At 38.5% G+C, this 25,154-nt stretch overlaps 1 protein-coding gene across 1 annotated transcript in view; it reads right to left on the reverse strand.

The window, feature by feature from the left end:
• The window catches only part of PRKN (parkin RBR E3 ubiquitin protein ligase), a 670,240-nt gene that overhangs the window by 104,881 nt on the left and 540,205 nt on the right, over nt 1-25,154 (reverse strand). The window contains exons 8-9 of the mRNA XM_057370416.1: nt 19,170-19,231; nt 8,038-8,187 (exon numbers count right to left, since the gene is read on the reverse strand). Coding sequence (XP_057226399.1) covers nt 8,038-8,187; nt 19,170-19,231 — 212 coding nt within the window. The remainder of the gene's footprint in view (nt 1-8,037; nt 8,188-19,169; nt 19,232-25,154) is intronic.

Raw genomic sequence — 25,154 nt, forward strand, 5'->3', positions numbered from 1 at the left:
TAAAATTGAAAAGATTTTTTTCCTTGGCGCCCCAGTGTGGGACGAGATAAAGGTAGTTTTATATATATATATATGTACATATACTGCATGCTCTAGTAATTCTCTAATAATTGTAAGTAACAGTTCTCAAGTAGCAAAATTCTGAGCTCCTGTGCAGCACACAGCCTTCAGCAGCCACATTGCTTATCTTTATTTTGCTTWGTCTGGGAACATGTTGAAACAAACAATTACTATGAAGGAATAYAGCTCCTTCTCTCTGCCTGTAGTAAATTTGAGTGTGGATGATCTTTKGATGCAGGCTCCCATGGTCTTTGCTAGTTCTTATATACGCTGTCTGATGATATTAGTAATACTAACCAATAGCATTGTTACCCCATGGAATTCAAGGAATTTGTCATCATCCTGGTACAAGAAAAAACAACCTCTGGGTGAAGAGCTGTTAAAATCTCCCCTGAGGCACCCAGTTCCTGGTTGGAAAGGTGTGTGGAGAGATTTGGGCAGGTTCCTAAGGCGGTTATCACCTCCCATTGCCTGGGACTTTACCCTTGAAGTAAACAACCCTAACAAACTAGCCCATGGACAGACCCACGAATGTGAGCAGCTTCTTGCCCTGTTCTGGGGCCTGGCCTGAGCCTACTGAGCCTCTGTTCAACATTCCCAGAGGACTGGGAGTCGAGTAGGCAAGGCAGGAACCCAAACTGTGTCTGAGGACCCTGCGGCTGAGGGAGGAACACAAACCACAACAACTATGGCTGAGATAGTGACCCAAACCAAAGTGGTGTGGCCCTCGCTATCTTACAGCTGTGTGTGGGGGCTGGGCTCGGACACAGCCTGAGCTCGGATGGACTGAACAGCGCAGGCACAGACTCGAGCTGGGCTGACGCAACCAGTCATGTTATTGGATAAATGAAAGTATTCTACCAATAAAAGACAAAAACATGCTGCATGGAGATTGGAGAGTGCCCAGCTGTGTCATCTGGCTGGGACCTATTTGATTGGTGTGATTCTATGTGYGGGAAGATAAGAAAGTGCATAAAAAAGCATGCTGGTAGCAGTAGAGGTTAGAGGAGAGCTGAATATCACTACAGAAGAAAAGAGCTGCTAAATCACTATATCTAAGAGAGCCTGAAATACGAAGACTTAATAAAGAAGAAACCTGGACCTGCCTGCCYGCCTCGTGTGTCTTTCCTGCGCCAGGGATCTGCGGGAGCTACGGGGCTCAATGAGGCAAATTCAACACCAAAGCAACCACAGTAATTGCCCCGGTACAGTGGAAGAAGAACAATTGGCTAYGCAGGGGTAAACCCATCTGGGCAGCTGCATTGTGGCAGGATATCGCTGCACGAGTAGAGAAGATAACTTTGAAGGTACACCATGTAGATGCACATGTACCCAGAAGCTGTGCCACAGAGGTGCATCAAAACAACAAACGGGTAGATAAAGCCACCAAAGTTGAGATAGCTCAGGTGGACCTGGATTGGGAAAGAAAGGGTGAGCTGTTCAYAGCCTGATGGGCCCATGAAACATCAGAGCATCTTGGAAGAGATGCAACTTACAGATGGTGTCGAGTAAAACCATGACAGATGGGCTCGTGATTGAGGGGYGRACCTGACCATGGAGGCTATCAGCCAGGTTATACATGAATGCGAAACATGTGCTGCAATCAAGCGAGCCACGCSAGTGAAGYCTCTATGGAATAGAGGGCGGTGGCTGVGTTTCCAGTATGGTGAGGCCTGGCAGGTTGATTCCATTGGGCCTTTGCCACGAACACGTCAAGGCAAGTGTTATATCCTCACCATGGTAGAGGCAACAACTGGCTGGCTGGAGACATACCCAGTGAACCATGCCACTGTCTGGAACACGATCTCAGGTCTTGAAAGACATATTTTATGGYGACATGGAACCCAGAAAGAATTGAGTCAGCCAACRAGACTCATTTTCGAAATAATCTTATAAACTCCAGGGCAAAGAGACATGGCATCAAGTGGATATATCATATCCCCTGTTATCCACAGGGAAAATCAAAAGATACAATGGGCTGCTAAAAGCTATGTTAAGAGCACTAGATAATGGCACATGGAGACACTGGGATACAAACTTAGCAGAAGCCACTTGGCTGGTCAACACAAGAGGATCTGCTAACTGCCCTGSTCCTGCCCAAACTAAGCCATTAGACACTGTGGAAGAGACAAGGTCCCTGAGTTACACATAGGGAAAWGGCTGGGGAAGTCAGTGTGGATTTCTTCCCCCACGGGAAAAGGCAAACCCATTTGTAGGATTGTCTTTGCCCAAGGACCTGGGTGTACTTGGTGGGTAATGCATAGGGATGGGGAGACACAGTGTGTACCTCAAGGAGATTTAACCTTGGGGTAAGAATAATCCATGATGTAAGTCGTATGTTGCAGGAGGTAAAGTAGCAGGAGTGATGAAGAAGGAATTCTGACAAAAAGTAAGAAGAATGTGATGGTGAGCCGGGACGAAGAGGAATTTTGGCAAGAAGTAAGATCAATGTTATGATTTGCTGGGACGGTATCGGTGCCCAACTATCAAGCGTGCAACTGGAGTGGAAACCTTGGGGAATTAATGGTATAAGGATGTAGTTTAAGCTGTATGTGTGGATAARAAAGGATTCTAGTAATGAGAAATACAGAAAATTGAAGAATTGGAAGAGATACATATAGATTATATGGAATCTGAGTATGACGTAAATGGTATGGAATAAAGGGTGGAGATTGTATTGGGTCTGGCTGAGGTAAAGCTCAAGCCCTTCCAGTGCTGTGCTTTGCATGAGTGGCTGGACGGGAGCTGATAACAGAGCAGTGTTTTSGCTATTGCTGAGCAGYGCTGTCCCTCTGACATTCTTTCCCCCTCAAAGKGATGGGAGTGTGTAAGATCCTGGGAGGGGACAGGACTAGGCCAGCTGACCCAAAACAACCAAAGGGATATTCCATACCATATGACRTCAGYTCARATATATAAGTGTRAGGAGAGTGGAGGAAAGGGGGGCATTCATGAGTTTTTAATGTTTGCCTTCTGAGCAACCACTATGCGTGCTGAAGCCCTGCTTCCCGGGAAGTGCCTAAACAAYGCTGCTAATGGGAAGTAGAGATTAATTAATTTTTTTTTCCTTTAGCTTTTGCACATGCAAGTCTTCACTTATTTCTTTTTTCTATCTTTGCTGTTATAAAACTACTTTATCTCACCCTGCTGRCTTTTCGCCATCTTACTCTCTCCCCTGTCCCAGAGGGAAAGGGAGTGATAGGGAGACTTYGGGYACCTGGCATYCGGCCAGGRTCAACCCACAACAGTCTTTCTTGTTTTTTTACTTCAAAACTCTTATGCACTTTCACATATATGGAACAGTATTTGCAAGCTGGTTCAGATTCCGTAGGAAGTATAGGTGCATTCATGTAAAACTTCAACTGACATATAAAAGCCTAAATTAAACAACCCTGCTTCAGAAGTTTAGAAGGACATATACAACTAACAAAATTATCATTTGAATTATCAGAATTAAATGGATAGGAACTCAGTGCTTGGAATTCTTAAACCAGAAGTTTTTCCCCAATTGTGTGAGGTTTGCCTACATGTGTATTACAGGGCTTAACAAAGGCATTACTGAAGATGAAATCTGTCTGCTAGGAAATGCATGAACACAAGATGATGAATCACAAAAACYCCTAACTCTGCAACCAACAGGAATATGTATTGCCCTTCTCATGTAACTATTTTAAGTGTACTCTATTCTATTAAGCTTTCTGAAAAGGCAGACAATTATTAATCCTACAAATATGGTACAATTGCTTTTGACATATGCTTCCTTAGCCATGGAAGAAGAATGCAAGAAGAAATCAATGAGAAAAAATTGCTGGGCAGAGTAAAATTGCCTTAGGGATTTTGTTTTATGTAATACAACAGCCTAGGAATTCTGTTTATAAGGAAGACATGGTATTTATATCTATTGATTTGTTCAGGGACCTCTTGTAGTCGGCAGCCTTAAAATTTCACCTGTGCTAGATGGGAACACATCTTTGGATGTTCTTCAAGACAATATGTTTATGAAACAGTAAATATGGTGTAAAAGAGATGAAATAACCCCTAATTTTGTGCTCCCCTTGCAAGACTTAAAATTTACTTTATCAATGCACTTAATGCATTATGCTTGACTACACACTTGCAGATTGGAGTTTCACAATAGGGGATGTAAAAGATGAACAACAAAAACATCAAATATTACAGTTTATTCCTAAGGCACAAAATTATAAATTTTCACCCAGACCTTAGTACATTTTAGAGTGGCCTTAGGACCTCCATGGATCCTCAAGTCAGGCCTCCTAATAAGGGATTTTCAAACAACAGACAATCTCTGGAAATGTGTTCTTCATGGTTATATATGCCCTGCTAGGAATGAATAAACTCAAGGAGAAAAGACCAGCAGAGGTCTGACTCCACTATCCTCAATCTCCCCTCTCACCCTTTGAGGTCCAAGGGATAGGTCAAGTGATATTGCACACTGCAGAACATTTACCATTGCTGCTACAGAACAAACCATTGTGGAGCATGATCTGGGATGCAGCTACACATCAGTCATTTGTCATCCCACTGAAAGACACTGACAAGGAAYGTTTCACAAGGCAATTGAGCTGCCTGTGCAGAAACCAAGGCATGCTTCTCGACAAACAARTAGTACAGTCCCTTTTGAAGATGCATCCTGACCTGTTTTTAACTCCAAGCTGCTTTAATGTGTAGTAAATAATATGCCAGTGTAATACAAAACAAGACAAAMATGTTTTATTCATAAAGCTTCTGTATGTCTTGTTTACCACAGCTTTTCCTGTACCCGGGCCAGCTGGTACAATATGTACTATCTTCTATGTTTTGTTGCTGTTTTCTAGTATTAAATATGTCAGGATTTTATAGCTGAGCAATAGAAGTTAGTAACACAGGTCTGATGCATAGTAATGAAGGTAGAATAGTGTATAATGGTCATATCTTTGTAAATCAATTAATAAGTTTATAGCTAATAATAAAAAATATGAAAGATTGGGCATCAGTGGGGTCAGTCAGTGGTACCACAACATGGCTTTAGGTGAGGACTATCCATAATCATTAAAAGCAAAATAAACATTTTGTCTTGCTTTTTTGCCTAAAAGCCKGAATAGATAGCAGTGCCTGACTGCAGAAGGTACACATGGGGAAGCTTAAATTTAAACTTCTTTCCTCATCTTTTTGGTACAGTCCTGTATAGGCATTTACCAGACTGTTTACCAGACCTAGGTTTCTAGGCCCTACATGTTGCGGTTTCCAAATTTTCTGAGACAAAGCAAAACYCATCTTTTAACTTTCTCAAAGACCTTTTTACAAATTATGAGCACACTCCTAGAGATTTACACTTCCCTTTGATACTGATGGCAGTTACTCTGCAAAGTGAGATTCCASTTTCTCATTCCACATAACAGAGTAAGAAACTCAGGAAGCCAAAATGTCTGCAACGTAGCCTRGCTCAGACACCTGTTCATTTTTCAATATTCCTTCAGTTTTGKTCACAGTCCATACATATTTGGGACTGCCTACCACAGTTATTTCTCCAAGTACTGGAATATTTGTTTTGCTTCAGTCCCTSGTGGCCAGCTTATTCTCTTTTTGGTTCCTTTAGCCTCCACTTTTCCAAAATGGCTGCTGAATCCCCTTCTCAGCCAYTTGACTTTCTCTTGGCAACCTCTCCGATCTCCCTCCCGAGTCATCTCTTCAGCTAATCAAAATCCTCATCTACTTGACAGTTGTTAGCTGCCCTGACACACCAGTTCAGACCTGAGCCATGAATTTGTTCTGTTCAATAAGCAACTATTCCTTTGCAAGGGCTTTTGTATGAATAACAGAGCACTGATGTTGGGTGTAATTTCTGCTGCTACCAATATGAAYTTTAACTAAAGAAAGAGGTTCAAATACCTCAAAGGAGACTCTACATAACCAGAATAGAGACTAAAGAATTATGTGGATATTCATAAAGAATCTCCAGATTCACACTACTTTCCTTATTTCTTTCCTTACTAGCTTCAACAAGGAATGTATTTCCAATCAAATTTATAAAGATTTAGTATTGCAAGACATCTTTTGCAGCCTTTATTTGGATTGATAATAGGGACTTCCTTCATCTTGGGCCTTTCTCTGAGCTTGTAAATCATGCACACACTCAAGAGGAAATGCTGAGCTCTGAAATGGATCTTCCTAGATTCCATAAAAAYTACTGGAAGGCCTTCACACTAAAAAAGATCAGCTTTTGTCTGGGAAAAACCACATCATAATTTAAGAATAAAAAACACTGAAAATGACAGCATAAAATAAAGTAAAAACAAATGGCTTTCCTAACTGTCTGGGTGTCCTTGCAGGCAGATCTTTACCTTCAGCCAGGCTTTATCAGCAGCAGTGGACTCCAGTGCTAGGACCCTCACYGCAGCAAGTCTGTGACAAATCCTCCTTCAGGTTATCATTTGTTAGGGTACAAAGAAATATTCAAAGGCATATATTTTCACTCTGTTCCATTATTGATTCTGAGGAAGAGCCTTAATATCACCCAAATTTGGCTTACAGGCCAGCCTCCTGCTTCKCATTTCAGCCCCAGTGATTTGTACCCCATAATGTTCAAGACATCACATAATTCAAAACAAAGGGTGCGGTTCCATTCAAAGCTGCAGATGTGATCRCTACCAAGCACAGCAGAGTCCTTAGAAGGAAGCAGAGCAGTTTGCTAAACCAGGCAATATATCAATCCTTTACACTATGTACACTTTATTAACAGGGCATTTGTAGATTCACAATGACGATGAATGAAGCTGTAAAATACAGTATGATTTTCACCACTTCAAGGCAGAGAGCTGAATCAAAATTATTTGTGATTTTATCTTTCTTAACCGATCCCTAAGAGTTAATCCAAGGGCATTCCATTTTGTTTATTTAGTCGTGTTTCTTATTATTTTCCTAGATTCTGCTGTATTTTATAGCCCCATGTCTGCTCAGTGAATTTGGGCAGTGCTCTGTTTTCAATGCACCACTGCATGGACAGATAGGAAGTTTTACCAAGGTCAACAGATGCTAACCTACTCAAAGAAGACAAGTTACTGTGACTTCCTAGTTCAGCAAACTATTATTYTTCCATGGCATCAGTTTGGGCAACATTAAAACTGTATTTTCTAAAAGAAAGGCAGCAGAAGAAGCATCATAGTATTTTACAAATACAGATATTTTATCTTGTCTCATAGTCTTTGTGGAATTCTGCCATAATGCTAACCATGGAGAGTCACACAGTGCAAATACCAGCTAGTCATCCTGACCAAACATTTAATAGGTTCCTTTATATATAGATTTGTCTCTGTGTACATCTATTTCCCCCAAAGCTTGATTCTTGTAAAGTGCTTGCTTTTCCTACTGACAAAAAAGTCGATAGTCCATACGATCTGATCTCTTAGCAAAAACATTTTCMAGTTTCATCTGATTTTGATGTCCATAGATTCACTATTAATTGTTCATTCCCCTTGCTTAAATGCAATTTTTACAAGTAAACAAAAATATTTCTATGTTTCTTTTCATCATGTATTTTAACATGCACTAGCAATGTCACTGCAGTGTCACAAACAGGCTATTCTATTTCTCCTTTCTCTGTAAAAAAAAAAAAGTAATACCATAATGAATGGTTTACTCAAGACCCTTTTCATTTTTGCTGAATGCTAGGAGAGCAAAGTCAGAGTGCATTTGGATTTTCATTTGCACAGTTCAATTTCTTACTGTAACTACTCAGCAACTTCTTAAACCAAATAAAGCAAAGAATTATGGAATGGACATTCTATGTGATGAAGTCATCATTCCTAAGCCATAGTGCTATATTTAAACTGTTTATTGAGCTGCAGTATCCCACTCTGGTATGAAGGGCAATTCAGAGCCACTGATGGGAAGGGCACAAAAGCCAACCCTTTATCTTAGTGTTTGCCATACAAAATCAATTATGTCTGACACAACTGGAAGGAAAARGAGTTTTCTTACCCCACAGCCTATTCCATTGCCTGGTTCACACACAATTCTCCTCAGCCCAGGCTCMGGAAGCAGCCCTGCTCCACAGCCAGGAGTTGGACACAGCACTCCTCCCATCTGCAGCACGCATTCCTCGGCTCCATAGCGCTGGTAGCGGTTGTACTACAACACAACAGACTGGTGTTAAACTCCTAGTAACACACGAAAAAACCCCAGAATTGGAGTGTGACTCTATCCCACATAATCCAGTCAATTGTTCTAATGTCTCACATGCTAAATTCAGGTTATTTGTCCAAAGTCTAAAACTGCAGTGTTTTAGGGGTGCCACTCTGCTCCAAGTCACATCACATTGCATCGTTTTCTGGCTCACAGCCATTTTCACCACCTGAAGATTTTGTGGGATATTAAAATCAAGAAAACATACTTTTCTGTAAGTAAGATCAAGTACACTTGTGTTGCTATAAAAATTATTGTAAASATCATCAAAATAGTCCAACAGATAACTAATAAATGCTGTACACGGATGGAAAAGAACACACAAAAAGCCCCCTTGAGAGATCTGCAACTAGAAGTACAGTGCAACGTTTTACACCTTAAGGCCTGTAAAAATTTATCTAGTCAACTTTATTTTAAAAGTAAGCTGACCATTAAACTGGTCAGCAGAATAATTCTCTGATATACATTTATTTCAATGCTAAGTATATTTCTTTCCCTGGGTCTCCATGAAATTTTCTTAGGTTTTTTCACTTTTCATTTAATTCCATCCTGATAGCCTRAAAGGCCACGGAAACACCTTAATTTTAATGATGGAGACACTGACACAGAGCAATATTAAATAACAYGCCCTGTGTATGCTCACTGACAAAAATGCCTGCTCTAAAATGACTGATGTTGCTGCAGTAACTTTCCCATGTCTAATTTACTCTGCTTTCAGCCACAGATAAGCAGAGCTCATGCAAATCATGCTGTGTACGTGTAAATCACACCCACTYGAGGGTTCTGTGTTGGTGCAGTTCCACACCAGTGGCTGCATAACCACCACAAACCAGGGCTTTCAATTCACCCATAAATCTGGTCTATTGTGGAAGGAAGTAAATGAAAGCATTTGRTCCTAACAGCCCCAGAGAAAATGGGCAAATCCAAAAGGCCAAAGAGGAAGGGAGTAGGTATGAATTTTCTCTGTGAGCAGACTTTATGGTGTGCTAAAGAAACAAAACTGAGCTTTATGTTATAGCACTCAAAACAGTATTTAGTGCTTCAGAAGATTTTATCCCGTAACTGCTCATGAAAATCTTGCTCCCTTTTTTGGGAGGATAACGAACAAAGAATTCTTTCTCCAACCCACATCCTTCTCCAAAGAAATCCTTCAAGGAAAATGGAAGCTGTAGGACGAATATCTCATAAACATAGCATACAAAGATGAATTTTAAATTACAAAGAAGACTGCATTTCACATCTTCTAGTTACATTTCAGCAGATTCTTCTGCAAATGTTGCCACAACACTCCTTGCTACACTGTCTTCTTAAAGTAATATTAGAGTTCTTAAAAGACYATAACATATAGACACAAAAGTTTGCATCACATAAAAAAAAACCCAACCCAAATTTAAAATAACTTTGTTACTTTACAAAAAAATCCAAACAACCTCTCAAAACAAAAGCAAAATCTAGAAGGAGAAAAAGACTTAAAAATATAATTCAGTGCATGAACGACAGCCCAAAATCCTGACATAAGAATCTTGCTTGGAAAATAATAKTATTTTGAGAATGTGCAACACTTGACTGCAAACTCACCTGGAATGTGGGGGCTCAAGAAGTCAACCCGTGTTTTCCTGTGTTATTATTATGCTGAAACCCAGAGTAATGACATAAATATTTAATGTTGGATGCTCTCAATTTTCAGCAAAATTTGTGATTCTTCCACTAACTACGTGTTGAGTGCTCTGAGTCATTCTGCTGGCCTTTAGAGAAATATAGGTAACCATAGCTGCAAAACTCTCTGGCATCCTAATTTTTCCTCAGGGTACAGAGTGAACCTGAAGGTGAGGATGGTGATTGTCTTACCCTTTAAAGAGGGAACTTTGAGCTGAATGTGGGACTGTTAGCAGCTTCTCATTATGAAGGAAAACACCAGTGACACTGTAGCTGAGATTCTGTCAGCATTTACATTAAAAATTCTCAGCAGAAAAAAAAGAATACACTTTCCAGCCATAAACTTAGTCTAAAAGGGCATGGAGAGATTCCTCTCATTTTTTTTTTTTTTTTTTTTTTTTTCCCAAAAATTATCTTGTTAGGGAAAGAGACAGAATGAAAATGTCCAGTTTACCTACTGGCAAGGTGGCCAACAACACCATTTTCTGTCCCACATATTTTACATTTTATACTGGTTCATCACAGGACTCATGCAAAATCCGTATGGCACCCTCACCAGTGATTTTCAAACTATAACAGCCAGAAAAATGATCCAGAAAAGGTCCTACTAAATGCATTTGCACATCTTGAGATCTAGCTACCAGTCTGTTTTCTACCTTCAAAATCCAGATACATTTATGTAATTTTCCAATTTATTTTTCTTTCTCAATTAAAACCCAGCAACCAACTGAAATACACCGCAGMAGAACACCTACACGTTTGCTGCCATAACACAACACAACATATGTAGATTTATATTCTTTATTCAGTGGCCTGAGACCAAATGACTCGCTTCACATTAAGGGTGCACTTATAGAAAACTTGTAAAGGACCAGAACACTTATCATGAATTATTAATTAACTATTTGCCTATAGTGAMAGATCATATGTATTAGAGACATTTTTTCATATATGCCACAGCCATTTGTATCACAGGAGTGAATGTTATCAACATGCATCAAGCAAGTCMATTTTCAAGAGCCCTGAAATGCCTTTGGAGCCCATGATGTGTTTTTGGTCACATGTCTGGAGGAGATATTTAAGGATATCACAGCACACAACACCCACTTTGCCTCTTAATTGGAGATCTAAAGTAGAATTCCTTTAATTTAGTTTGGATTTCTACAGTGATGATGCCTATAGTTGTACTGGTTGTGTAAACTTCTTTTATAATTAACAGGAGAGATAGGATGCAATTAATCTTTGTTCCTTTAGATTCGTACATCAGCATAAGAACTGAGCCCTCAAATGCCCTGTTTTTTTTAACAATAATGAGAGATCAGACAACTTCCTAGATTACGGCACCTGAAATTAGGCGACTCACAATAGCTGCTTGAGGTTCCAATAATTCTGATCCTAACTCACTAGGCCTATGTTATTTCTAAGACCWAGGTTTAGGTATCCAAATAGCTTAGACTTTGAGCCACCTCCTGGAATTTTAGTTCATCAAAAAGTAAGAATCTAGTCTAAAAAAGGTGCCAAGTGAACGAGAAGAGGTAGGATCTTAAGAAGGGAATTTATTCTGACTTACATATGGTGTCTAAGATAGGTAAGATCAATCACCCTATAGAAATGTTGAAGTTGAAGCTGAGAAAACGAACTTAGGCTAGATATCTAACATGTAAAGAGCTGTCATTAAAAGATGAATCTAGSTCTTCTGTCCATGCAAAGTATTTCACAGCATCTATTTCTCAATTTTTATCAGTGTGCCTCCTATTTAAGAGATGCACTCATCATGTGTAAAATTGCTCTGCATGCTATAAGGAGGAAGGTATCTCCAATTATTTTTAGGAAAAACCTCTCACAAAGTATAATATATGGGGAGCTTGATGGAACTGGCATTCATGGCACCTGATTTCATTCCTGGCAGCAGCACAGTGTTCCTGTGGCTTTCACGTAAGTCATTTAATCTATGCTTCTCATCAGTTCGCCGTTTGTAAAAAGGAAGAATGATACTTGCTGATTTCAATGTAATGTTAAGAGGCAAAATTCATTAATAGTCATGAGGRCGTCAAATACTATGGTAATAAGTGGCATAAAATTCACAGAAATCACCAGCCATCTACTGCTGCTGGAAAGCAGCTTTTAAGCAAAGCATGTCAAGCATTTATGTGCTACTGTAATAAGGTCCTCAGAAATACAGGTGGGTAAATAGTTGCTGKATTCCCCACAGAACCATATATTTCAATGCCTATTTGGAATAAGACCCTAAATAATACCTTCAAAAATAYAATTTGCTCTAAATCATTGGTGCTAAGACAGCTAAAGATATACAGACAAGGCAGTTGTAAAACATTGTTTGTTCTCTGAAAACTGCATCCCCTTTGTGAACTTTCCCCTCAATTTGTGAATTGTCCCAGGCAGCCCAAATCTGTATTTTTCAGGGAATAAAATTTGGAGTGGAAAAARCTCTACTTAGAATATCTACTTATGGTATTTTGACCATATAATGAAGTTCTTTTGTGCAATTTTTGCTAGTAAAGGCTTGTCAGGGCCTTTAGATTACAAATTACAGTATGACATAGACACGGAGCTGGGTAATTGTAACCATTTATTCCTTGCTCTCCACTTTCCAGGTTGGGATGGTTTCCCTTGAGTCTTAGAACAATACTGGGTATTCAACCAGTGGAAATTCAATCATCTGATGTTGTAAATCAAATGTAATATAAATGAAACCATTGGGCTGACACAGGACTAACAGGTAAACTATTTCAGGATTTCAGTCTTTTCAGTTACACTGAGGTTCAGATACCAAGACAAAACTGAATGCACAAAACTGCAAAACTCATTTCGTGAACACAGTGATTTCTTGCTTTGTCAATTAATTTACAAAATATGATTTAATATCATAGAATTATAGAAAAGTTTGGGTTGAAAGGAACCTTAAGAGGTCATTTATTCCAATCCCCCTGCCACAGCACATATGCCTTGAGCTGTTTTAATTTTTCTTTTACACTTTGGGTATTGTTTTCTTTATTTTCATTTTTTAAATTTTTTTTTTAAATTTTTTTTCTTTTCTCGTCCCACACCTAAAAGCATCTGCTCAGTAGCAGCCTTGCAGAGAACTTTGGACAAAAGTGTAACAGTAGATGTAAAGCCCAAATCTCTGAAATGTAATTCAATTACTTGTTTCTTTAACTGCATGTAAGAGTCTCAGAGGAAAGCAAATCTACTTTCTGGACTCAGATTGTTTTTACTGCTCCTATAAATCAAATAACCATCTGTGTGTTTCAAAATTAGATTGTGGAGGCTATTAGTCTATAATGTAGACTAAGCACTTTATTTATACGTATTATGCATATATAAAAAGTCCAGGAATTAGATCCATAATGTAATTAGGCAACTTACAGTATGAAAACAGCAATACTCTTTGGACTAGTAAAAATACTTACAAACGTGTCATTTAAAATATAGATTAAAAAGYGGTGGACTGACATGGCTTTCCATGGGGCACTCTTCATTTATTTTTCCTGAATTTCTTAGCTTCTCTGCTTGCCRCTGGTCAGATTAGAAAAGCAAGTTCAGAGCATCCAGTGAAAATTTATTCTGTTCTTTAACTGATTTGAATTGCTGAGATGTAGCTTAGATTCTTTTCCAAGTGTAGTTATCAAAAAATCTTAACCCACAAATATTTCAGAAGCAATTTGTTGATCATATTTGACAGTTTCCTGCACTAAACTCAGCTGATTAATTAAAATTGTCACATGACATTACTTTTGCCTGAATGGGTAAATATATATCAATTACTTTAAGACGGACTTTACATGAATATGCAGTAGCACACATTTGAATAAAACCTCCTCTAGCAAGTATTGCAATTAAAAAACCCAACCTTGTCACACATTGTATACAAAATCCTTCCAAACATCAATTAATGTTAAATGATCTCTATCCACAGTGGGTTCATTTCATACTTGATTTCYATATCTCCTAAAGTYACAGCTCACTGCAAAAACCAGCACRAGCCTACACCACTTTTGAAGAGCATGGAGATGTGCATGTGCAGATTTTCAAAAKAGAGTCTTCTAGGGCATTCTTCTGCATAAGTTTTCCCTAACTGACACAGAAATCTGGGGGGAAAAATCCCCAACAAACAAATAAAAAAACCCAAATCAAAAAAACAAAATGACAAAAAAAACCAAAACAAACCAAAACAAACACCAACCAGCCAACAAAAGCAAACAACCAAAACAAACACCAAAACAAAAAACCCCAAACCACCAAATAAGAAAACCCTCAAACCCCAACCAAATGACAAGAAGAAAAATCCCCAAAAAACTGTCCTCATTCAGGCTTGCTCAGATTCCMGGGATAGAAATGCTCACAACACTTATAAAAAAAAAGTGAGCAGTGATATGAATTTCAGCAGCAGCTGATAGGAGAGATCTGTTAAAATTGATCATTCCCCTGTCAAAATATCAAGGAACTGGCCAATACATTCTGCAAAGCTGTCAGAGCAGATGATGTAACAGAGAAGCACAGCTATACATTACTTAGCAGCTTCTTTTCCCACCACTAACGTGTCATCTRCTTCATCTGTGCTGTGACCTGTTGGGGGCACTCAGGTATAGCAGCAGATTACTTGCTCTCGTGTTATTTGTTTTCCCTTCCAGCCTTTAGATGTAGCTGCTATTTTATTCATGAATCCCAATATTCCATTTAAACAATTAAACTAGGGTTTTTTTTTATTACTTTGGGGACTATAGGGAAATTTCTCATATAGTCATTAGGGAGACTCCCTAACAGTTCACTGCAAGTCATCTTACTGTGTTAGTATATTGTAGTGTTTATGTTTGAATTAGAGTGTTTTCTCTGCTGTCTTTGGCATTGGCTTGTAGAATTACCTGCAGAAATCACTGTATTTGAAAAGAACCYGTATTTGGTGCATGTTTAGCATATTTTTGTAAGCAGCTTGTACTATSACCACTTGTAGAAACAGCCAGCCTGACAGGGCAAATGGCTACTGCAGGAGACYTTCTTTCATTAAGCATTTTTCAATAGCTCTCCACTTAATAAATCTTTMAACCTGATCCTGACTGTATCTTAGGTACTTAATGAAGGAGTAAACCAGCAGATTGGGCTGCATCCATTAAGCTAGGGGAAAATGATGGATTATGAAAAGTGAGATCAAATTGCAAGAGAAAGCTCAGCACAGCTTTGGGCAAAATAAAAAGCTTCAGGCTTTTCCCTTCCTGGAACTGCATGTCCAGGAGGTTTCATCTTGCACAGACCTTTGYGAACTGGAAGAGTCTGTGAAAAGGGGATCCAAAGGAAACCAGTCAAAGTTGTTTCTGAAGACTTTTCCTGGGTCAGGCTCTCTGGCACATTTTCAAAGGGTCAAGTATCAAGTGGAGTAGCAATCTGTTGCTAAGTGTATTGGTGTTGCCTTTGAAGCCAATTACTCCGGTTATATGTGGTAATTTTGGGATCCACAATCATATCATGCACCAGGGAAGCTTGTACTCTTTTATTTCACCACACAGACTATGATCGCGTTTTTCCATAGTCTAAAACCAATTTCCTCTTTAAAAACTACCTTGTTGCCACCAAGGTATTTTAACCTTAAAAGATAGACTTTCCAGCTAGAATAAATTTCCCATAATGTAGGTTCCTAAGTGAATAGAAGATATAGACATTTTACATGTCCAGGAGACTACCAAGAAGTTTGCTATTTGRTCAAGAGTTTTATTATTATACAGCTCCTTTAAGGAAATATTAATCAGCAATTCTTCACGYTTCTTGTCAGCATTTCAGCATAAATTTTCCATCAATCAATTTATATAAAAATATTTCAGATAGGCAGACATGTTTTCAAAAGGTTTGATCCTGCAAGCCACTCAAAACCCTTCTTTCCTTATGACATCAACAGACATTCTATTAGGTCAGTATTTACATTTATATAACCATTTATATGGCCAGTTTATTTGTATTTTTATTTACAGGAAATAAATGCTCAATGAAAAAAAGGGGAGACCAGGATTTTTTGCTTGATTTTCATTTGACTGARATTTGACTGATGAAGGTAGGAGATTTGGTAAAGTAGACCAAGGTCTTTGTCTTGCTGCTAGCTGGTATTTGATTAATAACTAGAGTGATGCAAAATTAACATGTCCTATGTTAACAGTGTGAGGCCTTAGCTATCAGGTACATCTAAAATATAATTGTAAATGGGCAATAATTATTAGGCAGATGTGTTTCCAAAAAGGTCCTAAAGGTATTGATTCTTGGCCTTGTGCTGTCTAGAACTTTTATCAATGACTTGGAAGAAAACTAAGAACACAGAACATCAGTGATAAAGCCTGTAACGATTTGAGAAGAAGAAGTAATGAACATGCAACATGGATCATGGAGTTCATGCTGCAGGACAATCAGAACCGTTGGCAAACTAGTTTTTAAACAAATTTTCAGCACAGTCACATGYAAAGTTATTTTTCTAGGAACACGGTATTACAATTGCAGAGTGTGATTTCTGTCAGGGAARCAGTGTGATGGTTTCTTGAGCTCAATCTGAGCTCCAAAGCACTAAGACACCTCTCAGGTGAAGAAATAAAATCCTCTAGAAGAGAAATCATATTCCTTATCAGGAAGCCACTGCTTTAACTGAAATCCTCAAGTTCCAGTGAGAATGTCCACTTCAAACTAAAAGATTCCTTCCTTCTCCCTGAAACATATTTCACTGACAGTCTGACTGATAAACAGAACCCATTTTGTGCACAAGTAATTTTTTTMGTCCTGTTTCAGGGCTTATTCTGAGCTGCAATCATAGGTCAAGTAACTTTTTATTACGATGATCATCTATTAGGTTGTGACAGGATAAAGGGAAATGGAAAAGCAAAGAACCTGCACTCTGAGGAATGGGAGATATGCAACATAGGGAACATGCTGGTGCCGGTAGAGTGGTGGAAGGAAAGAGGCTGGGAATATTTTGTCTGTCACTRCTGAGAGGTATAATAGGATCTAAAGTCTGCAAGTGATTTGTAAACAAAGAATAGATGGTTTTCTAGGCAATATACAGCAGTTTAAACAAGAATTAATCCAAAAAAGTCATGTAATGTGTATTCTAAAGTAGATCAGAACAGATTATCACCATAGTCCATTCTGATTTTATAATCTGGCCTTAAATACATAAGCACTTTAAAAATAAATCAAGATTGGATATGAAGCAGGAACATGTCCCTGTTTTTCTTGGCTATTGCTTGGAGTGGAAGAAAATATATCATGGTTTATAATACTGAAATTGTAAGGAGTACTCTGAATAAAACAGAGTTATAATTAATTTTGATTTTTTTCTATCCAGTATGCATGATAACAGAAAAAGACACATTTCAGATATTTTTCCAAAGCAAATATCTAACTAAATAAATATAAGAAATATATAGATAGTCATATGAATAAGGATTTTGCCTGTAATTCTTTTCTTTCTCCATTTAGATGTATTTTTTTTTTGTTGTTTTGGTTTTGGACCTGACTATCAACATGTGTACTAACTTCAAACAAAAGCTACTGTAGTCTTCAGTAGACTCAGGATAACAGTGCTTGTGTAGGACAGAATATATTTGTAATAATCCTTATACTTGTATGAGCTAATGGAGTAATTCAAGCCTCATGACAATGTCCATATCTGCAAAGAAAGTCCATCAGTTWAAATAAGATGCTCTGTCAGTGATCATTAGTCAGGCCAAGGTACACAACTCCATTCTCAGGGCTTTGCCAGGGAAGATGTCAAATTTGTCTGATTCARTCCTCTCATACTTGCAGCCTTTTGGTTTAGCTTTTCCTTACTTTTTCATCAAATTTCTCCTTTTGTCCCACTTTTCCTACTCTGCTTAGCTTCACCTCTTCACACAGTTCAAGTGATCTCCCCTTATTTACCAGTCTCTTCATCAAACTTCCRTGTTTATTCATTCCCTTCCAGCCCTTGGTCCATGCTCCTTGTCAGACCCTTATCATTATCATTTCTACTGCCAGCTCCTTCCATGAACCAACCCCATCTCTTCAGTCTACCCAAGCTTCATCTCACTCTGCTCTCCGTTCGTCAGGTAGCTCTAATCAGTCTCTTGGCCCCATGAATCCTGGTCATAACTCCTTTTATTTCCTCTTCCTAAATCCTCAGTCTCACAAAATTCCTACTTCCAGTATCTCCTTTGGCCTAGTCTGTTTACAAMCTTTTTATTATTTTGKTTTTTTTTCAATTCTTGTCAGATGAACCCTCCCCACTCCCCTTCATGTTGCCTTTTTGCTAAGGAAAAGCTGAATCCCTGAGAAACATGACTAGTAACTCTCTTTAACAACTAAAGTGGGGGCTGGTGGAGGAAAATTGGAAGTCTAGGAATTGTAACAGCAGCCATAAATGTAATCAAAGAAGGGAGAGTGACAGGGAAAGGAGAAGCAACAGGRTGTTTTTGACAATCTAATCTGATTCAAAAATGATGAAACAAGACTTTGAATTAACAGCTCCTTCTCTGTCACAGCCTGCATACAACCTTGTGCAAGTCCCTCAGTGCCAGGTTCATTAAAAGATGGGAATATTGTTATGTACAACATACCAATGCTGAGCTTTCAGAACCTTGGTCCCTAGCACCTGCAGCTCTGTCAGGCAGCCAGGCTTTGTAACCAGTACCTTAGGAGCGATACTTCAGAGAAAAAGACAAATTGAATTGCAGAAGCATTGAGCGTTCGAAAATTCAACTTGTTTCTCAAAATTTGAGGCCATTTCTCAATATCTCTGTATGTTAGTTTCATTATTGACAAAACAATAACTRATCTTCTTGTGATTGTTGTAAAAGCATACTTCATTTACACTTTCCTAAGGTCCCTCTACAAGGAATAGTTTTCTGAGTGCAAAGCACAGCTATAATTATGAGAGACACTGTTTTAAAAGAGGAAAAAAAGGACACACAAGGGGATGGATAATATCATGAGTAGCTGTAAATACCAATCCCTCAGTAAGACTGTTTGCCTACCTGCTGCTTTAGAGGGTCTGTTTACAGCTGTAGCCAAAACCGAAAAACTGTGGCAGGTAGCAGATGTACCAATTAATAACCTGTCAAGGCTGATGGATAGAATGAAAAAAACCCCAACTCTCACATATAACTCCTGTGTGGTTTTTTTCCCACATTTCAGGTCTTTGGGGGTCATGAGATACCCTCTGTCTCCCTGGAGAGAGATGAAACTGTCTCATTAGCGTCTATCTTTCATGACATTAAGACGCTGCCTTTGAGATGCTAACTCACCTGTTCTTCTCCCAGAATCCTGAAGTGATGAAGCTCTTTAATCAAGGAATCTGGACAGCCAGCTGTTGGAAAGAAACAAAAATAGGCCTTTTAGAGCTTCCTGTCAGTGCAGTTTCAGCATAAGACACATAGATGCAGAGAGGATAGAATATACAGATTACCTTAGATAAAGAAGATTAGAAAGATTAGCCATGGCTCTGCAGGCACCAGAATACTGAAAACCATCTATCAAATAATCCTTCCACATTTCTGAGCATGCTACCAGGAACGCTTAGAAAGGTTATATTCCGAATATTTTAGCCCTTTYCCCAAAGGACTACAAACAAAAGCGAGATGAAAAGGGCAGCACTGTCTGCCAGATACTGCCAACCCTCAGTGTAAGCCAAAAAGCCTGTTAAAAGAGGATCTCACATCAAAACATTGGAGCAGCCCAAAGCTGAATTCTGATTCACACACCAGGTTTGGAGTAATTTCTAAGTACAATACATGCTTTTCCTGATTCCCTGAAGGATTTCATAGGCCCCMCAGATCACTTGAATTTTGGCTGTCACAAATATAACGCTTTTCACATGTATATGTAGCTGTTACCTGCTGGTGTTAATACACAAACCAAGAACACAGGCAGAGGAGTGATTTGCCAGAATTTTGGAACGACATTTATTTTCAATCACTACAAAATTCCACATCTGTACCAACTAGTAAGAAAGTATAYGTCTTGCYAGCTGCCATGCACTTTAKGGACCTGTTCAGACTGGTTATATTYCTAGTGATGAAATCCAAGGCTGCTCTACAGTACTTTTGTAAATTACTTTTGTACACTACTAGACTAATTTCTCACAAGGAGTGAGACTGTGAAAGCTATCTGGGCTTTATTCTTTTTACCTTAAATTGAAGCATCTCTTTGTGAACAGAGGAAATTTCTTGAATTAAGAGCTTAGTTCCCCTCAGAAAATGGGAGGAACCATGATCTTTATCAACCTGGTTTTCTGCTGATGCAACTACAGATAGTTACCTTTCACTCTTAACAACTGCCATTAAAAGAATACACACTAATTTGGACATAATTATCAGGAAATATCCACCAGTACTATGGTATTATTCAAGGCCAATGAGACATGGCGTACACTCACAATTTCTGTTGGCATAGTTGTCTTATGTATGCAGAAGGAAAAGGCTACACTTGAAAGCAACACAGCTAAAAAGATGAAAACCAAACAGACACAATTACACTAGCAAAAGTCTTGCACTCACATTACTTTTCCTACTTAGGGAACTAATTTAAATATTGATCAAACCAACCTTTTGCTGGTAAATGTTTTATTTTCATTCAGAGGAGGAGTAGGTGAARAATGCACCATCTACACAACTTCATCAGCAAACTTTACAAAGTAGTCAAGGTTTAAGGTGGCCCAGGTTTAAGCACAAGAATTGTCTATTAAGGTGTTGTCTCTTACTAAATATTAGTGTTTTTTCTCATTCAATGAAACCTGTGATATTCTTACAGGTTTCTTTTCACACACCTCTTCCTCATGCAMAAGGATATTCACATATTTGAATAAGTGATTATTCCTTTATCAGATTTTATTCTCCTAAACTTCTAGAACCACAACCTGTGTATCACCTTTAAATTTCCCTTCTCATTTTCTCAATGCTGCTTATACTTTCTCAAAACATTTAACTGTCCTTGCTACTCCTACCACAGAATCACTTCTACACACCATTTTCTTGTCTTCTCGCTAGGACTTACATCTCCATCCAACTCTGTCTCTAACTTCTTGTAGTCAAGAGCCGTTGCCTTCTCTGTGTTTCAAATTAAACTTTACTGCATAAAACATGGTTCCTCCCTCTTAGCCTCAAGTTCTTACATAATTAGTAATATTTTTTCCTGCATGTAATTTTCCCTGAAAATATCTACATTGATTGCACACTGCTATAGGAATTTCTAAGTGTAGAGGATAATTATGATTTCATGTAATGCCTGCCTATTAATCTTTGACAGATGTTAGCTTTAGAACACCAACTAAACCGCATGCTGCTTTTTGGAGTYCTTACAGCTTCTACTTCAATCAATTATTTCTTTCTTCCCTCTTTTCCTTTCCAATTTATTGTTAGCTAAACTCCTTAATATGGGAAGGTTTCCTTTTTCTTCCCTAGCATGAACTTTTTCTCCCCATTGTCCTGGAAATCACATTTCTTGAGTACCTATTTCTCCCAGAAATCCATCCTATTTTGCGCTAACACATAAATTATATAATCTCCCCTTAATGAACTCTTTACACGCWTCCTCTCTTTCTTCCATGCAGGCTGGGGGATGAATGGATTAAGAGCAGTCCTGCCAAGGACTTGGGGGTGCTGGGAGTGAGGGGTTGGACTTGAGCTGGCAATGAGCACTTGCAGCCCTGGGCTGCTTCCAAAGCAGTGTGGGCAGCAGGGAGAGGGAGGGGAATAGAACATCAGAAGGATGTGAATGTGTTGGAGTAAGTCCAGAGCGGGGTCACCAAGATGTTCAGAGGGCTGGAGCACCTGTCCTGTTAGGAAAAGGGAGAGAATTGGGATTGYTCAGCCTGGAAAACAGAAGGCTCGGGGGAGACCTTACAGAAGCCTTCCAGAACTCGATGGGGGCTTGTAAGAAAGATAGGGACAAACTAGTGGGGCTTATGGTTAAAGGACAAGGGGTAGTGGTTTCAAAYTGATGGAGGGTYGATTTAGATTAGATATAAGAAAGAAGTGTTTTTATGGTGGTGAAAGAACAGAATGGGTTGCCCCATTCCAGGTCAGGGTGGCCAGGGATCTGAGCAGCCTGACCTGGTTGAAGGTGTCCCTGCTTATTGCAGAGGGCTGGATTAAATGACCTTTAAATGTTCCTTCCAATTCAAACCATTCCATGATTCTGTGAAAAACATGCATGTCTAAGTGTTACTGGTCATCCACTGCTGCCTCCTCTTCCAAATGTACTATTTTGTTCAGCCTGTTTTTCAGAGACTTGCCCAATCTAGTTTTCAATCTTTTCATGGTTCAGATTTGCACTGGAGACTGTTTAGCTGATTATACAACAGATCCTGATGTTATAGCAAAGAGAGAGAATTTAAAAACTGTCACTGTTGCCATGATTCTTTCCAGCAATGAGATCAGAAATGTCAAATGCATACAATATTGAATTATACTCACACATCGTAACAGTCTGATGTCTGTAAGAAGTCGTTTCAGATTGTCATATTCCAAAAGCAATAATTTCAGGAAAACAAAATCTTCCTTTTTTTTTTCTTTTTAAAATATTTCTGGGTATGCTTCTGATGTTTCTTATTTCTATTTTTAGTTTCTTCTTTTCTGTAACTGGAACTTTGCAAAACATGCTCTAACGCTTAACCTGTTTTTACCAAATATCTGTGATTTTTGAATAAGTCTTGCATTATGTTAAATCCCTGCACTGTGACTAGAGGCAAAGGTTATGACAAATAGCCACTCCATAAATAAAAMGTAAAGAGATTAAAACTGCCCCCATTCTGCTCAAAACCATTAAGAACTATTTGTCATCTCATCCACAAATTCATCCATATATCCATCAATGTATTAATGTACATGAAAACACACATGGAAACTTCAAAATTATTATTAGTTAAGCATCTGATGGGTCCACTGGCAAATTGTACACACCAAAAATTTATAGAAAAATGTATTTTCTAAGTCTCTGATGTGAAACTAGAACATKCAAAATGACATAAATAAACTGCATTTTACAGATTTCTGTTATTTTTTATAGAATGCTTTGAGGATTAGTTTTTATGCCTTCTATAGTACAGAACCCCTTATAATGAATGTTGTCAACAGTTACCAAAACTTTTCCCTTCCCTCTTCCCAATTATTGCTTGAAAAGTAAAAGCCTTCATGAAATGTCCACAGACAAACCAAACCACAGGAATATTAAACAATATAATTACATATAAGAGTGTTAAAAGGAAATGATGCAGAGGTGTGGACAATTTCCTTTAATCAGAAGCCAAAATTCAGGATTGAGGACACCTGCAGACTGAGAAAATGGCAGCTAAATTGCTTATTAGTTCCCTCTTTCAACTCACATTCAAATCTATGTATTTCATGTGCTCTCAGCTACAGTGACTGTTACAGGTTATTGCTAACTATGATAGCAGAACAAGATGTAAGAAATATAACACTGATACAAATACTTAATATTTTTATACCATTTTTTATTCTGTCATATCTCCATTGACCTTAAAGCAATCAGATCCATAAAACTAATGGGATGTCTTAGGAATGAGCCTAAGTCTAAGCAGGACAATAAATAAGGAAAGGATGATACCTAGTTCAAAGGATAAGTAGCTTTATAAAATTCACAAGTAATTTCTTTGCCTCTATTTAAAGTTTTATTACTTAAATTACATTTAAGCATATTATTTGCTTCTAYGTGTTCCATCATACACAGTCTACTTGTTTGAATGATTTTGTTGTTGCTTGATTCCCATATTGCTTTATAATTTAACTCCAAATGCTGCACTTATGAATGAAGGTTCTGTTTAAAGTTACAGAATTTGCAACCGTAAATTTGCAATTTACATTGGGGTACTCTCTTCATAAACCTATTTTTAATCTGTTCAGATAAATACATGTATCTCCAAGAGAAGAATAAAGAAGCAAAATTTAGGAAGGATGGTTTAATGTCTTCCAACATCATAAATACCCTGATTTCAATTGGTCTGAACACGCATTTTCAACTGCACTTGTAATTAAACTGTGATTTTAACTACTACCAATTTAATTACCCAAATCTTCACATATTTTTTCTCAGACAGAATTAACTTCTGGTTTTGGTTTTTTTTTTCCCTTAAAATTATTCCTCGGTATGACTTATGTTCTTCAGAGAGAAGGCAAAGGAAAAATTAAATCAACTCTTTAWTGTCACATAAACTCGCAAAACGGCAGGAAAAAGCCCCAGCTGCTACAAACAGAGCCAACTGAGAAGGAGCACACACAGACATCAGTGCCCTGATGGCAGTAGCAGCCCTGCCTGTCCCATCCAGGACCCCTGAGGTGACAGTCCCTGTCTCACCCACCTGCACCGGGAGGATCTGCAGCTCCCCACAGCCCTGCCCTCCCAGCCATGGGTCCTGCCAAGCCAGGACCACGCTCAGACCCCTTCCCAGGTGCCCAATGCCTGGAGCAGGGCCTGTCCTCCCTTCTACCAGCACCAGGATGGAGGTACCCTGGCTGAATCAGTCAGAGAACCAGAGAAAATCACAAAATGTCTTCACTGACCACAGTCACGAGAATACGCATCTCCACGGCAGAGCTGGGTGCTACATCTTCTGCCATATGTTTGCAGCATTATTTCATGCTTTGCATTTTAAATTTCATCTTTCCCCAAATGATACAGTTGTGTGAGATTCATTTCAATGCATTTAAGCATCAAAATGTTGGTTATATGAGTCTAATATATTCATTGTGTGCTTCCTTTTTAGTCTATGGAAGGAACACACACCTTCACAGGGTAATTCCCCTCATCTAAGACAGGCACAAAAAAAAGGTAACCCCTTATTTCCATTAACTGAGGAGTTTAAGGGACTTGGCAAGATTTACATAAGGAACTTTTAGACTTGTAAAATTAGATTTTTTGAATTTCACTCAACAGCTGCAATTCCAATCATTYCTGCACATGCTTAACTTTGGAGTGTGCAAATTTCTCCCTCACACTGAGCTCCGTGCAAGCTGAGCATTTACATTTTGAGCACAGTGCAACTTCCATTTCTCTCACTTAGAATTTATATCGGCATCAACACTTGTTAATTCTGAAAAGTACAYCCCTTTTGTGGGCTCTGAACATAACCATGCACGAATATCTATCAGTGTCCTTCAAAGGATATCTTTTCACAGTACTAATTGCGAAACAGAGCTTGCCACTGGAAAATGTTTCAAATACTTGAGAATAACCACTTCATGCTTAGAAAATTAATGGATAGGTTGTTTTTTTTT

The sequence above is a fragment of the Malurus melanocephalus genome, unplaced genomic scaffold, assembly GCF_030028575.1.
Source record: "Malurus melanocephalus ecotype Western Australia unplaced genomic scaffold, MMel_1.1 scaffold_5, whole genome shotgun sequence".
Classification (NCBI taxonomy): Eukaryota; Metazoa; Chordata; class Aves; order Passeriformes; family Maluridae; genus Malurus; species Malurus melanocephalus.